This window comes from Heterodontus francisci, chromosome 19 (genome assembly GCF_036365525.1).
Source record: "Heterodontus francisci isolate sHetFra1 chromosome 19, sHetFra1.hap1, whole genome shotgun sequence".
Lineage (NCBI taxonomy): Eukaryota > Metazoa > Chordata > Chondrichthyes > Heterodontiformes > Heterodontidae > Heterodontus > Heterodontus francisci.
The window spans coordinates 22,511,319-22,528,391 of NC_090389.1; the positions used below are offsets into that span (position 1 = coordinate 22,511,319).

Genomic DNA, 17,073 nt, shown 5'->3' on the forward strand with positions numbered 1-17,073 from the left:
CTTATTGACAGTATGCTGTTCATCTGGGAAACAGTAAATTTTGAGATCCAATTTGAAGCCCAACTACTATATCAACAGTACACATTACTATATAGAATATGTACGTCACATAATGCTGCAGCTTTGTTTGGCGATCTTGAATGTGGAAATTGAATCCATTAATATATGAATTTTCCACCTGTCCGAATGTTAGATGGTTTGTTTCCATATCAGATATTTATTTTCCTCAAGAAAATATGGGTCAGAGATGTATATTGCATGTGTGAAATCTGCATGGCATGGATAGACCACAATGTTATGGTATAGATATGATGCAAGTGTGTCTCTGGATGCTATTCTCAGCAAGAAAGTAAGGAAAAGTTTGGGTATTTTTTGAAAATTCAGGAGTAAACCAGTTTTAACTGATTCACCACATGAAATTTCATCTTATGAACTGGTGGTGAGAATTTGGTAAAAAGATTAGACTGATTCTTAAACATGATTGATTGCACTTTTATACAAGTGATGCTGTCGACTTGAAGCTGTCTTTGGGAGATTGCTTGTATGCAAAGCAGTTCAATGCTTTATATTGGTGGTGTTTCAGGATTTATCTATAATTGCAGCGTTTGCCTCTAACCTGTTCCAAGATGAGATTCTTCTTCGGTGGAGGTGGGTCTGTCATGGCAAGGTGGCCCAGAAAACGCTGTAATTCCACCAAGTTGGGTAGTTGGTCAATGACAACTTCAGTCAGGAAGCCTTGCAGCTGGTGAACAGAAATCATTGCTACAGGATTAGTTCATAGACAAGTGCTGGAATATGTAATCAGAGACTCAAAATCTATTAAAATGGAACTCCTTATAAAATCCATCGTTCTGCTGTCTGTAGGCCTATGAAGTATTTTGGTACCAGTCCTCTAGGGGTATCCTGTGTTGCATGGAATTTGGCCCTAGGAGCCCAGGCAAGTCAGTGCTAATTGCATTTGTTCTTACTTGCTGCTTTGTCACATTTGAATTTCGTGGGTTTGGAACGGGCTGCTTTTAGTATTGTTACCTCATTGCTGGATAAATCCTAAATCAGAAAGGTTAAGATCTGCAATTTCAGATATATAAAAATAAGTGGGCTCCGAGAATTCACGATGTATACCTTTGCAGCTGAATGCAAAATATTTGGATGCTCTTACAGTAGGAAGTAGAGGGAGTGAGCAGAGGGAACCCTTACATTTGTAAAGTGACTTTCACATCCTTACAATGTCCCAAAATGCTTTACAGCCACAGAAGGACTGTTGCTATTCAGGCAAGGGTTAATGCCAGATTCTGTGCTCAGAACCTGGCGTGCAGCTTGAACCCACAACCTATTGACACAGAGGGGAGCTTGGCTACCTCTGCATTAACCTGGCACTGTGTAGAGACAGAAAAACCACAATCATGGCAATAAACTGTAACATTGTGCAAGACACGTCTTATTTCATTAACTCACATTACTCCTATTGTTATCACAGACCTGTAATGGCTAGCGCTTCACCCTAACGTTGTACATCTCAATGATCTTTAAACACCCACCACAAGCTTAAAAAGGATAAAATAAAAACAGAAAATTCTGGAAATACTCAGCAGGTCAGGCAGCATCTGTGGTCAGAAAAACAGAGTTAACATTTCAGGTCAATGATCTTTCGTCACATATTATAGTGCAGAATGTTTTTCACATTTAAAGGTTGATAAATCAGAAATCAAAGTGACAGCATCAAAGAACTGGTAAAGAACAGTGGGTTAGACACAGCTCCTCCCACATGAAAAGGACTTCCCAACAACCCTGAGAGCACATTCATCTCGCAGGTTGCCATTGCTCATGGTTGAATACTGATGCACATGCAGTTTCAGGTATCTGAAGAATCTGAAATGATTATTTACAGCTTTGCGAAGTGCCTTTAGATGTTCTACTATGTTAAAGGCAATATATAAATGTAAGTCGCTGTTGGTAAACAAAAGGTAGTTCAGGTGCTGTAGGATATCACAAAGTCTTCTTCTTTGGCCTCCTTATCTCGAGAGACTATGGGTAAGTGCCTGGAGGTGGTCAGTGGTTTGTGAAGCAGCGCCTGGGGTGGCTATAAAGGCCAATTTTAGAGTGACAGGCTCTTCCACAGGTGCTGCAGAAAAATTTGATTGTCGGGGCTGTTACACAGTTAGCTCTCCCCTTGCGCCTCTGTCTTTATTCCTGCCAACTGCTAAGTCTCTTCGACTCGCCACACTTTAGCCCCGCCTTTATGGCTGTCCGCCAGCTCTGGCGAACGCTGGCAACTGACTCCCACGACTTGAGATCAATGTCACAGGATTTCATGTCGCGTTTGCAGACGTCTTTAAAGCGGAGACATGGACGACCGATGGGTCTGATACCAGTGGCGAGCTCGCTGTACAATGTGTCTTTGGGGATCCTGCCATCTTCCATGCGGCTCGCATGGCCAAGCCATCTCAAGCGCCGCTGACTCAGTAGTGTGTATAAGCTGGGGATGTTGGCCACCTTGAGGACTTCTGTGTTGGAGATACGGTCCTGCCACCTGATGCCAAGTATTCTCCGGAGGCAGCGAAGATGGAACAAATTGAGACGACACTCTTGGCTGACATACGTTGTCCAGGCCTCGCTGCCATAGAGTAAGGTACTGAGGACACAGGCTTGATACACTCGGACTTTTGTGTTCCGTGTCAGTGCGCCATTTTCCCACACTCTCTTGGCCAGTCTGGACATAGCAGTGGAAGCCTTTCCCATGCGCTTGTTGATTTCTGCATCTAGAGACAGGTTACTGGTGATAGTTGAGCCTAGGTAGGTGAACTCTTGAACCACTTCCAGAGCGTGGTCGCCAATATTGATGGATGGATATCACAAAGTATCAACAATTATAACATGATGGGACTGTTATCACTTTGTACCAGTGTTGTAACACCACCGGCAATATGCTCATAGTTCATCTGAAACTCATTAGGAAAAATTACTGGAAAGGAGAAATCAATTCAACAGCAAGGTACTTGCAGTATCTTATGCTATTTGATAGGGAAAATTTTAAAATATCTCTATGTATTATTTTCTCCACTTTTTAACTAGCCCACCTCCATACTACTTCCATCCCAGACTGAAGGGACTGAGTTACTCTCAGGCTTCTGGCAACAGTTTTCTGAGATCAACCATCAGAAGGTACATGAGGAGTATGGCATTAGGCAATTCTCTATCTAATTGAAGCTTTCCCATTACAAAGTGGCTGAGAACAGGACTTCTCCCTACAGAGAAACAAGAAGAGTGCAGAGCACTATGGGTAAACCTTATACAGTACCTCAAGGACTGAACAAAACTACCCCCAAGCTCATATCTGGTTCTGGATTACAAGAGCAGGGTACAGTAGCTCCAACAGACAGAATTTAAACAGGTACTGGATGCCTAGGTTTTGATTCTGGTTTTAAACATCCCACCTGACAGATATACTACTTCTTGGGCAGGTTGCTAGGAGGTATTAGTTGTGGTGGCAGAGTGCTCCAATTCTCAGAGACTGGCTAGTGGGCGAGTAGTAACAGAAAAAAAATCTCCTGTCTGCCTGTAAAGAAAAGCACTGATGACCATGGTGATGGTTTCCATCCAAGTTTTACTGTCCTTGTGGCTGAAGGAGTTAATGTGGAAGCACAGCTAAGCTACTTTGTCGTTGGCAGTACTCTCATCTGAGTCAGAAGGTTGTGGGTTCAAGCCCCACTCCAGTGAATCGAACACAAAAATCTAGGCTGACCCTCCAGTGCAGTACTGAGGGAGTGCTACATTGTTGGAGGTGCCATCTTTTGGACAAGACCTTAAAGTGAGGCCCTGTCTACTCTCTCAGATGGACATAATAGATCTCATTGGCACTATTCAAAGAGCAGGGGAGTTATCTTTGGTGTCCCAGCCAATATTTATCACTCAATCAATATCAGTAAAACAGATTACCTGGTCATTATCACATTGCTGTTTGTGGGAGCTCGCTATGTGCAAATTGGCTGCCATGCTTCCTACCTTACAACAGTGACTACAATTCAAAAGTACTTCATTGGCTGAGGTCCTGAGGTCCTGAAAGGTGCTGTATAACGGCAAATCTTTTTTTTCCACTCTCCTTTGCAGGATGCATTGCAAGGAAGGGTTTTCATTGTGTACATCAAAAAGCTGACCATTTGCATAATTATATATGATGAACATTTTATTTACATTTTAAAAAGGAAGTGCATACAATGGCAACAAAATGCAATCGGGAGAATTTTTCTTGGTGCAACTAATTAAACTGCCACAGTCACTGCAACAGAAGCAAATCAGAAAGCAGTTTCTGCGAAACAGACTAAAGTCAAGCTTGCTTTGTAGGCAATGCAATCAAGATATACGAGCATAGTCGACAATGTGTGTCAACATCTCCATCTGCTGTCAATTAGGGGTCAATGCAACCATGAAATTTGGAAAGAGTATTCAAACTTTCAGGCGGAATTTAAAATGCAAGGTTGATATTTATCTTCCTAAGTTCGCGCAAAATGCCATTTAAACATAACAGGAATAGCCTATTCAGGCCCTTAAGCCCATTTCCAACAATTAGATCCTGGATAATCTATACCTCAACTCCATTTACCAGCCATCGATCAATATCCCTTGATGCCCTTCGCTAACAAAAATTGATCAACCCCAGTCATGAAAGTTTCAATTGATCCAGTATCAATCACCTTTTGGGGGAAGAGTGTTTCAGATTTCCCCTACTCTTTGTGAAAATGTTTCCTGATTTCACTCCTGAAAGGCCTAGCTCTAATTTTAAGATTGTGCCCACTTGTTCTGGATTCCCTAACCAAAGGAAATAGTTTTTCTCTTTATTACCCTATTGAACCTTTTGTCATTTTAACTCACTTTGATTAGATCACCATGCAACCTTCTAAACACAAGAGAATACAAGCCACATTTACGCAACTTGCCCTCGCAATTTAACTCATTAAGCCCTTATTGTTTTGGTGAATTTGTCCTGACCCCCTCGAAGGCCAACAAGTACTTCCTGAGGTGCAGAGTCCAGAACTGAATGCAGTGCTCTGGAGAGGGTGTGACCATGGCTTTGTACAACTGAAGCATAACTTTCTCCCATTTGTATTACAGCCCCCTCGAGATAAAGGTCAACATTCCTCAAACATTTTTCATTACTTTTTGTACCTATGTTCTAGCTTATAGTGATTTGTATACATGGATACCCAAATTTTTCTGCTCCTTCCTAGTTTCTCACCATTAAAAAAAACAGTATCTCCTGACACCAACATGAAGGCATCTTTGCCCATGCACATATTTGCCACGCATGTGCAGTTCTCCTCCTTAGTTGGGTTTATGATATTAATGCCGTAGGGAGTTCAAGTTTATCTCAGTGTCAGATGATCAAGCAGTAATCAGATGCCAAATTTCATCAATTATTTGGGATTAATCAATTACAGTACCACAAACCATACAGAATATGCCTTTTTATAGTGGGATACCGGTTTCTTAACAGCCCACAAAAGAAAGCTTGACCTCTGCAGTTGCATCATCACCAAATGCAGCCTAAAAAAAATTCTAGTTTGTTTTTCTTTGATCCAAACTGTAGACCACACTTATCCACATAGAACTCCAAATGCTACTGTTTTCCCTCTCATTTAATCTGTTTATGTCCCTTTGTAACTTCCTGCTCCCATTTTCCTAACTTATTGCACTTCCTAACTTAGTGCCTGTTGCAAACTTGGCTATACAACACTATTTCTTCACCATAATTGTTGATAAATATGTTGAACAACTGAGGCTCCAGTACAAACCCCTGGGTAACTCCACTTCACACATTCTACCAATCAGAGTATGCTCTCTTTGTACTCTGTCTCCTACCTCCCAACCAATTTCCAACCCATATCGCAATGTTGCCTCCAATTCTGCACAATTTCATAATTGCTACTAATCTGTTGTGTGAAACATTAATCAAATGCCTTTCTTCTGGTAGTCCATATGGCTAACATTCCCTTATTCACCATGTTAATAATCTCCTCAATGGTTTCAACTAGCGTAGTCAGACGTGACCTACTCATTACAAATGCATACAGACTCGCTCTGATCAGCTCACACATGTTACGAGCTCACAGGACACCAGTCTGGTGTATACTGAGTCTTTGTTGAAACTGACTAATGGCTGCCTGCAGACAGAATGCCTCATGGTAGAGATCACATGACTATGGCAAGCCAGGAGGCACATTGGTACAATATTGCATTTCTATCCCAAACATCCCTCTTTTCATACAAAAAAACCAAAAAAATGTGCCTGCATTATCATTTTGTTACGACTGACCGCTCAAGACAAAGCCCCCAAACAAAATATATGATTCTGATGGCAGTGGGAGAAATGCACTGTTGTTTCAGTCCCGTCGCTCCACAGCTCGCCTAACATATCACTATAAACTTTCCAAATCAAAGAAAGCCACAGCCAAAGTGACGATCTCTTAACACCCCGAATGAGGCTAACCAGACCAGGTGCCTTTAAATTAACAAATTAACTGTTTAATTAGAAAAAACTAAATTCTTAAACACAACTAAGATATAAACAACATTTAAATAGAAAAAAAAGTGTCCATGCAGATTTACACTCCTGCCGAAGTAGAATCTTCCAATGTGGAAAATTCCAAGGTTGCTTGAAGTCCTCACTGCCGTCCAATGGGGGAAAAAAAGGTTCTTCAACAGTAGGACAGTCAGTAGTTTATTTCAGAAGTTGAAGTGATGCTCCTCTTTGGTGATAAATTCAGCAATTACAGTTCAGTAGTTAAAGTAATTTAGCTTTAGAATTGTTTTGAGGGGTGAAAAAGTGATCCGTCTAAAACTCACCTTTGACTCACAGTCCCTGGAGCTTGTTGACTTAAAGCAGTACTGATCCTTTTACAGCTTTAAAGGCACACTACAAACTTCCCGGAAAAAAAAACTACAGAATCGTAACAATTTACACTCTGAGTTGCCTAAGTTACTCACTATGCACACAACTGTTCTCATGCATTAGTAGTTCATCATTACTCCTTATTAACATCTAGGGGCTTGTGCCAAAGTTGGGAGAGCTGTCCCACAGACTAGTCAAGCAACAGCCTGACATAGTCATACTCACGGAATCATACCTTAAAGACAATATACCTGACACTGCCATCACCATCCCTGGGTATGTCCTGTCCCACTGGCAGGACAGACCCAGCAGAGGTGGCGGCACAGTGGTATACAGCCAGGAGGGAATTGCCCTGGGAGTCCTCAACATCGACTCCAGACCTCATGAAGTCTCATGGCATCAGGTCAAACAGGGCAAGGAAACCTCCTGCTGATTACTACATATTGTCCCCCCCTCAGCTGATGAATCAGTAATCCTCCATGTTGAACAGCACTTGGAGGAAGCACTGAGGGTGGCAATGGTGCAGAATGTACTCTGAATGGGGGAGTTCAATGTCCATCACCAGGAGTGGCTCGGTAGCACCACTACTGACCGAGCTGGCCAAGTCCTAAAGGACATAACTACTAGACTGGGTCTGTGGCAGGTGTTGAGGGAACCAACACGAGGGAAAAATATACTTGACCTTGTCCTCACCAATCTGCCTGCTGCAGATACATTTGTCCATGACAGTATTGGTAGGAATGACCACAGCACAGTCCTTGTGGAGATGAAGTCCTGTCTTCACATTGAGGATACCCTCCATTGTGTTGTGTGGCACTACCACCATGCTAAATGGGATAGATTTCGACCAGATCTAGCAAAGCAAAACTGGGCATCCATGAGGCGCACAGCAGCAGCAGAATTGTACTCAACCACAATCTGTGACCTCATGACCCTGCATATCTCCCACTCTACCATTACCATCAAGCCGGGGGACCAAGCCTGGTTCAATGAAGAGTGCAGGAGGGCATGCCAGGAGCAGCACCAGGCATACCTCAAAATGAGGCGTCAACCTGAAGCTACAACCAAGGCCTACTTGCATACAAAACAGTATAAGCAGCATGCGATAGACAGAGCCAAGCGATCCCATACCAACGGATCAGATCCAAGCTCTTCAGTCCTGCCACATCCAGTCATCAATGGTGGTGAATAATTAAACAACTAACTGGAGGAGGTAATATCCCCATCCTCAATGATGGGGGAGCCCAGCACATCAGGGCAAAAGATAAGGCTGAAGCATTTGCAACAATCTTCAGCCAGAAGTGCCGAGTTGCTGATCCATCTTGGCCTCCTCCTGAAGTCCCCAGCATCACAGATGCCAGTCTTCAGCCAATTTGATTCACTCCACGTGATATCAAGAAACGACTGAAAGCACTAGATACTGCAAAGGCTAAGGGCCCTGGCAACATTCTGGCAATAGTAATGAAGACCTGTACACAAGCATTCAGGTGCAGCAAGCAGTTAGGAAGGCGAATGGTATGCTGGCCTTCATTGCAAGAGGATTTGAGTACAGCAGCAAGGATGTCTTACTGCAGTTTTACAGGGCCTTGGTGAGATCACATCTGGAGTATTGTGTGCAGTTTTGGTCTCCTTATCTGAGGAAAGATGTTCTTGCCATGGGGGGAATGCAAAGAAGATTTACTAGGCTGATTCCTGGGATGGCAGGATTGACGTATGAGGAGAGATTGGATCGACTAGGCCTATATTCACTAGAGTTTAGAAGAATGAGAGGGGATCTCATAGAAACCTATAAAATTCTAACAGGACTAGACAGGCTAGATGCAGGGAGAATGTTCCTGATGGCTAGGGAGTCCAGAACCAGGGGTCACTGTCTCAGGATATGGGGTATTCCATTTAGAACCGAGAGGAGGAGAAATTTCTTCACTTAGAGGGTGGTGAACCTGTGGAATTCTCTACCGCAGAAGGCAGTGGAGGCCAAGTCATTAAATATATTCAAGAAGGAGATAGATATATTTCTTAATGCCAAAGGGATCAAGGGATATGGGGAGAAAGTGGGAACAGGGTACTAAATTAGACAATCAGCCATGATCTTTTTTGAATGGCGGAGCAGATCCGAAGGGCCGAATGGCCTACTCTTGCTCCTATTTTCTAAGGTCCTATGTTATTGGGGCTAGATGGGAGTGTTGAATTCGAGACACAAACCGATCAGCCATGATCTTATTGAATGGCAGAGCAGGCTCAAGGGGCCAAATGGCCTCCTTCTGCTCCTAATTTGTATGTTCGTACACTGCATATAGTCAGATTGCACATTCCAATTTACATTTAAAGTCTCAGCCCTGAGCCAAAATATCAAGCTGAGCTCAGGATTGTGAGAGTGGCTGAGGCCTTCAAGTACATACTTTAATGAAGACATTTAATTTTATTTTGGAGATTAGAATTTCAGTTACTGTGGGGATAAAAGGAGATAAAGAAAATTCCAGAAAGCATTTGGAGCGATTGCGCTATGAAACATTGCATCACTTTTAATATTGACGATATGTATCACAGCACAACGTACAGGAGTAGGAGGTAGTTGAGTTTTCAATACAGCACACACCTCACATACTGAATTTAATATAAAAAAATAAATTATATGCATAAAATATTGTCATAGCTCAATTCTATTATGATGTCTACAGTATCGACAGAAACCTTAGGAGTGCAGCTGCAGAGTACAGTAGGCACCAAACATAATGTATCACTGAGGTTGTGGGGAGTGGGTGCAAGGGGAGAAAAAAAGATCCACATGCCACAAGTTCTTTCAATAGCCAATCTTAACCATGCCGATATATTGAAAAAATAAGCACAGGACATGTGCTCCCTTTGGAGGCAAACTGAAGGAAATAGTCATCTCCATGTAGTTTTTGAGCTCCTTTTTGTATTGCCTTTGACTAAGTTCCCCTCTCTCCTCTCCTGAAAGTGTGGACTTGTTGCTAGATTACATTTCCATGTCCTGCTTGCTCTCTGCTAGCCTGCCAAGTGACCATTCCTTGTGTGCGAATCTCAACAATGACAATTGATCAGACTGGTCTCATACCCTACTTTGAACTGGTCTTCAGCTTATATTCATGAATGCATGCTTCCACCATGGGTTATTGTGCAGAACACAAATCTTTGCCTGTTTTCTCCTTTCTAGCCCAGGGTTACCGGGACAATTCTATGACCTCTACCAATTTTCTAGCCAAGATTAACTAACTCACCACAGACCAAAGATTGAAATGGAAACCTCCATGGCTTGTGTAGCTAAGACACTCACAGGATAAACATTCAGAGTCCATTTGCAGCGTGTTGGTAGAGTCCTGAAGCAGATCACCCAATGTCACCTTACCATATGAGGGAAAAAAAGTTTGGGAGTGGAGCCAGATGAGTTTATAGAGAAAGAAAAATGCCAAAACAATCAGTACAACTGATGTGACTGCTGATAAATCCAATTCTTTACCCAAGAAAAGGTAGTCTATTCATTAATTGAAATTGGCAAACAAAAACCTTTGTCTGAAAAGCTGTACCTTGAGCAACTGGTTCTTGTTGAAGTTGTTGAAGTCATACCTCTGCTGACAGTCAGGTTTTAGCACCAGGTTGTACAATGCAATCCACACCTGTCCATCCAGCTTGGTTATTTTCAGTTTGTCCTCAAGTGGTACCGTGTACCACTTGCCATCAGCATACTTCTGCAGTTCACCTATTCGGATGCAAACAGACCCAAAGATTGAACTAACTCAGTAAAGACTTCACCCAGCATTTGCAAGTCCATCAGTATTACAATCCAACATTCTATGAATATCCAATAGTAAATACGACCGGAGGAAAGTATTGAACACACCTGTAACTCATTTTATCCTGCGGATGAACTAAAAGAATTATGAGGCTGATTAAACAAAACCAAGCTGTTGTCACAGATCACTGTGCACAGACAGCACAGGAGAACAACTTATAATGAACTCAGATTTATCAAAGCTTAATTACCAGGGCAGTGGAATAAAGAATACGCTCCTTATAATGACATTTGTGTTTATTGATAAAACTCCAGCACTGACTTTCTGCTTAGCTCTCAACGAGCCAGTTTGGGTCAAATAAATAAATAGAAATCTTCATCTCCAGCCATAAAACTGATATTGTCTCACTGATCTAACCACAACTTTAAAAGTATTCATTCCAGTTGAGTCTTGGAACCACAGTTATTTGTAAAGTGCGAAGTCAACTTCAAAACCAGAATAATTAGGGAACACAATTTTGTGGCTTAGTCTGTGACTCACTCATTGAATTAACATTTGTAATATTTGTCCTGATGTTTCAATAGATACAAGCAATGAGAAGATTTGTACTGCATTAAAATAATGGAATCAATTATCAGTACGGTATGTATGATCATCAGCAGTCAACATGGTTTCAGAAGGGGAAACGTCAACATTGAATCTTTCAAACTCAAAGGAATACAAGCCAAGCTTATGCAACCCATCCTTGTAATTTAACCCTGCAAGGGCTTTGCTCAAAGAAATCACTTTTGCACTTGGAATTCCATCCACCTTGAGACAAAGGCCAACATTCGATCAGCCTTTTTGATTACTTTTTGTTCAGGTACACTAGCTTTTACTGACTTACTCTTAAATCCCTTTGCTTCGTCACAGCTCCTAATCTCTCACCATTAAGAAAATATTTCAATTTGCCTTTCACTGATCCAAAATGGATGGCCACACACTTCCCCACATTGAACTCCATCTGCCATAGTTTTTCCCATTCACTTAATCTGCATCCCCTTTGCAATGTCTTACTTCAGATTGACACAATTTACTGTGCCTCTAACTCAATGTTATCTGCAAACCCTCTATTCCGTCATCTATGTCTTCTAGACGACAAGGTTTAAACTTGTAAATGAAAAGTGTTACTTCACACAGAGAATGCCTTCACTAATTCATCTAGAAGTTCAAAGACCTTGGGATAATTAACAACCAAGTGAATGCTGTAATGGAGTTCTGGTTCTCTATTGCTCTCCAGTGACACCTGCTGGAAATTGTGCATGGGGACAACATGGGGTAAACATGTGTTTGCACTGAACTGTGATCTGTGATCCCTCCTCCCCCAGGGAACTGTGCCTCAGCAAGAATCAGAGGAGAATGGAATGAAAGTAATGTATCAAAAACCATATTAATATATCTTCTTACATCAGCTGCTCTTGGTTACTGAATTTGCTGCTTTCTCGTTGATAGTCCACCATCTGTTTTCTGATTTTAGTGACATTTTGCCCAAAGATTACCAGAGTCATTGTAAAGGATTCTGATGCCCAGCAATTTATTGACCACTGGTACTGGTGAAAGGTTGGACATCCCATCGCAAATTCACATTTTTTTTGCAAATGCATAACTTTACAAAGTAAATTTGAAATTAGCCACTTATTCTAAAAAAAATCAAACTTGAATGAATACAGTATCTAGCTTCAACTTGATTGGCTGCAGTCTGTAGTAATGTGAGCCTCTTAGTGGAATCATGAACGTGTTTTCCACAGCCCCCTATAATTGAACAATCTGGCAACTGGATCGCACTAAATTATCTTTCTCCACAACTTGCTCAAAACCCTTTGAAAATGTTTCATCTGAAAATCTTGATTTTCCCACATGGTACCTTAAATTTCTAATGCACCAATTATTTTTCTATATTTTTGTTGGCTAAAACAAAAGTAAAATTCCAAATTTATATTTTTCACAATAACTTGAATAAATTTATCCACTATATTGCCATATTCTTTTGTGCCTTCATGAAAGTTTTTACATAAAGACCTCAATCTCTCCTGAAAGTTAGAGCTTGGACTTATCATTTTTGTCCAGAACTGTGATATTGAGCTAAATTGGGATTATTCAGTCTGAACATGTGAAATATATCTAACTACCAGTCAGTTGGCCTAGTGGAATACTTTTCTTTACATTCTCAGGGGTTTTGACTGGTTGTTTTTCAAATTTGAAAAACTTTTTTCAGGTTTATATTCAGTGCTTTCTGTTAATAGAGAGGTTGTATGTGTTCTGCATGCAAAATAAAAAAAAGTGTACTGTCATGCAGGCCTCCAGCTGCCAAGAATGAGGCACACATTACTTCGCCACATGAACATTAAAACTTAAAATTGCTGCAGGGAAGAAAAGAGGACCTATCACAAGGAATTGCCAGGGCCCTCGCCAGAAAGACCTTTTTTGCATACTAGCAGACAGTGTTGGAACAAAGAACCCAGTCCCTGCTTTCCCAATACACAGAAGACCTGTTCAGACCAGTTTAGTCACATTGACTAACTGGTGGTTGGAGTTTTTTGAATTTGAACTAGCCACAGAGAATTTGAACTCAGAAAGCTATTTGCTCCTGGACTGAAAAGATCTCTCTCCTGTCTGCTCCCATCTCTTTCTCACAGAACTGAAGACCCATTGAAGACACATGAACCCCAAGAGAGAAAAGTCTCCTACAGTGAACAAGGTTTAAGAATAATACTGGGCCCCAATGAAAAGCAAGACTACTTACAAAAGGACCATAATGAGCTTGAAGCACAGAAAACAACTCTTCTGATATTGCCTCAAACCTCTCTATTTTTCTTCTATTCTTTTCTGTGCCTATTTGCATGTGTGTATCGCACGTGCATGCAAGCGTGGGCGTGTTGTATATCCGTAGGCGTTAACCATATCAGAGTTTAAGTTTAAGTTTTAATAAATTTCACTTTTCTTCTTTAAACCTAAGAAAGCCTGTTTATGCTAATTTCTTTGCCTTATAATTGGAAAGTGGTGAACAAGGATTCACCAAGGGGGAGTTCAAAACACAGTGTGTTTAAAATTAAATCCTGCTACAATAAGACCAGATGAAGGCTGAAAAGACCCCTAGATATCTTTCTCACCTGATCGTATCAGTACTGTTATAGTATGTTTTGTGTTCTATAAACTAAAGTAGATTAAATTGAGAGAACAAGTATCTTTTCTTCTGTTGATTTGTGTTCATTTTTAAGAAATGATACAAATTTGTTGAATTTTGAAGCAAAGTACTAATTATCCTTCATTATCATTTGTGTTGTGTTGACAGATGGAAAATATTAATACTGCATTTAATGACACCCATGAAAAATGAAGAGGGGAGTCAGAGAGCGCGAGAAGAAGAAAAGGGAGATAGTCTTCCCTCATCTTCAATTGAGTTTTTTAAAATAAAGAATAAAAGATTAATTTTGAAAGCTCTAAGCGTCCATGTTTTACTCATTTACAATAATCACAATATTTGTATTTCTTACATCTGTAAAAACATGAAAGAAAGACTGCAGGTGAGTACAAAACGTTTGTGTGAAGAAATGCTAGCATGAATGAAAATAGAAGTGAGTAAAAGAGCGAGGAAGAGAAAAAGATACACAAACAAACACATTGCAAAACAACATATTCAAGATTTTCAGACATCTCTCAAAGTCACAAATCAGCAGTGCCAGAGCTGGAATTCCCTCCAACACAATACCTTTCCCTCCCTTCGCTGCTGCCAAAGACTAAATCTGTCTTTGCCGAAAAAAAAGTGTCTCCAGGATCAGTAATATTTAAGTACTCAAGTGATAAGGAAAAAAAAACACTGGCATGTCTTGGATGGTCAAAGTAACCTACTTTTATGGCAACTACCATCAGCAACACATACCTTTGGAATTGTACCGGCTCCAGGGGCAGTATTCCACCAGGTGAATCAACACGCATGGGATATTGTGTGTGTTCAGCAGTCGTGTCTGGACACTCAGTGGCAAGCTGCAGATAAAGAGAGACAATGTGCAGTAAAGAGAAACAAGACAGCAAAGATAGGAAGGCACTGAAAACAAAAGGGAGACATATAAACTTGCCTATCTCACTGGGTAAATATTGTCACAATTTGGTTGGGCTATTCAAACGAAAAGACCAAGAACTTTCATTTATGTAAAGGAAGTCTTGCAGCTATATAGCACCTTTCATGATCTCAAGATATTCCAAAGTGCTTTACAGCCAATTAAGTACTTTTTGAAATGTAGTCACTGTTGTAATGTAGGAAATGCGGCAGCCAACTTGTGCACAGCAAGGTCCCACAAACAGCAATGAGATATTTGACCAAATAATCTGTTTCAGGGATACAGCACCTTTCACGTCTGCATGGCGTCCCAAAGTGATTCACAGGCAATTAAGTGCTTTTGAAGTGTAGTCATTGTAGTAATGCAGACACATTCAGCATCCAATTTGTACACAACATGGTCCGACAAACAGAAACAAAATAAATGATCAGATAACCTGTTTCATTTGTGTTGGTATGGGATTAATGTTGGCCAGGACACCTGAATAACTCCTGGTTCCTCTTCGACCAGTGCTCTGGAATCTTTTACATCCACCTGAGGGTAGTCAGGGCTCTTGGGTTAAAGTCTCACCCAAAGGATGTCACCTCCACGAATGCAGCATTCCCAGACCTGGAATCCCACCCAACCCAATGCTATCACAAGGATGCCCTTCCACTCCCTACACTGCTGACAAAGACCGGGACCTGCCTTCGCTTAAAAGACTCTCCACAGGCAGTATCATGGCATCCTGGCCAACATTTATCCCTCAAACAACACCTAAAAGAGATGATCGGATCATTTATTTCATTGCTGTATATGGGACCTTGCTATGCACAAACTATCTGCCATGTTTCCTACATTACAACAGTGACTACACATCAAAAGTAATTTAATTGGCTGCAAAGCGCATTGGGATATCATGCAGCTGTGAAAGGCACCTAAACAAAAATGCAAGTTCCTTCTTTAGATTTAAGCTAGCCAAATAATCAGGAAAAAAACTAGCGAACCTCTTGCCATCTTGGATGTTCCCATGAAACCTTTTGTGGCAACTAATGGCTGAAATATTTACCTTTAGAATTGTATTAATGCCAGGAGCAGTGTTCCACCAAGTGCACCAGCATGTAAAAAAAAAACCCACCAATTCAGACTGCACAGACACACATCTGTATTTCAGCATTTTAGATGTTTTCCCATCATGGAAAGGACTTTAGAGTTATGTTTGAATGTATGCCTCCTCTATCTTTGATTTAAAATTACATGTCAACACCCAAAGGAAAACAACGCTTTAAGTGAAAATACTTCAATTATTGCAAAAAGAAAATATATTTATATAATATATACCACTTTTAGCATGCATCTCAAGGCACTTTACAGGAGCATTAACAAACAAAATTCAACACCAAGTCACATAAGGAGATATTAGGAAAGGTAAGCTTTAAGGAGTATCTTAAAGAAGAACAGAGAAATAGAGGGGTTTAGGGAGGGAATTCCAAAGCTTAGGGCGTAGGTAGGTGCCAATGTTGGAAGGATGAAAATCAGGAATACACAATCGACCAGAATTAGTAGGAGCACAGAGATCTTAGAAGGTGATGGAGTTTATGGTGCTCACATAAAATGCAATGATTGAAACTACAAGAACTCACCCTGAAGAGTTAAAGAAATGGATGTTTCTTTTTTTTAAATGTGCACAATTGTGGCTTTGTACAGTCAAACTGTTTAATGGCTAGTACGAACAAAGCTAAGAGGTAGCAATTGCACCCATCCTAAACCCATGAAGGCATTTTTGAATTGAACGGGTTCTTCTGAAACAAAGGTGTGAAGTAACCACATTCTGGGTCATTGGGGTCACTACTCGGACAAAAATCTGTCTTCCAACAGAGGCAAAAATGTGAGCCCATTTTGAGCTTCAAAGGTTGCTCCCTGAAAAGAGTGAAAGAGAGACACACACCCATGAAGAAGCATCACCAAAAGCTTGCCCAGCTAAGAGCTGGGAACAACATCCAACCAGCCAAGGAGGGCACCCTGATGTAAAATCTACATTTTCAACTTGTGCAGCAGTGAATTAGAAGTGATCCTCTGTCTTCAAACTGAACTTTCAACCAAGAGAGAAAGCTACAAACACCTCTGGCCTACAACCAAAGAGAACTTGACCTCTGAGAGAATTCAACAGGTTTACTGTGAACCCCAAAACCCTACCTCACTTAAAAACCACTTACCCCTTTTCCTATCTGTCTCTTCTTGAGTGCATATGTACGAGTAAATGCGTGAGTGGATGCAGTTGCCACAATTTCAGGATAAGGCATATTGCACAATAAATAATTAATCTTCTTTTAAACTGTAACGACCAGCTGAGAAAGAT

At 40.9% G+C, this 17,073-nt stretch overlaps 1 protein-coding gene across 1 annotated transcript in view; it reads right to left on the reverse strand.

The window, feature by feature from the left end:
* Positions 1–17,073, reverse strand: part of zmynd10 (zinc finger, MYND-type containing 10) — a 77,850-nt gene that overhangs the window by 19,634 nt on the left and 41,143 nt on the right. The window contains exons 7-9 of the mRNA XM_068052300.1: positions 14,558–14,661; positions 10,432–10,604; positions 617–742 (exon numbers count right to left, since the gene is read on the reverse strand). Coding sequence (XP_067908401.1) covers positions 617–742; positions 10,432–10,604; positions 14,558–14,661 — 403 coding nt within the window. The remainder of the gene's footprint in view (positions 1–616; positions 743–10,431; positions 10,605–14,557; positions 14,662–17,073) is intronic.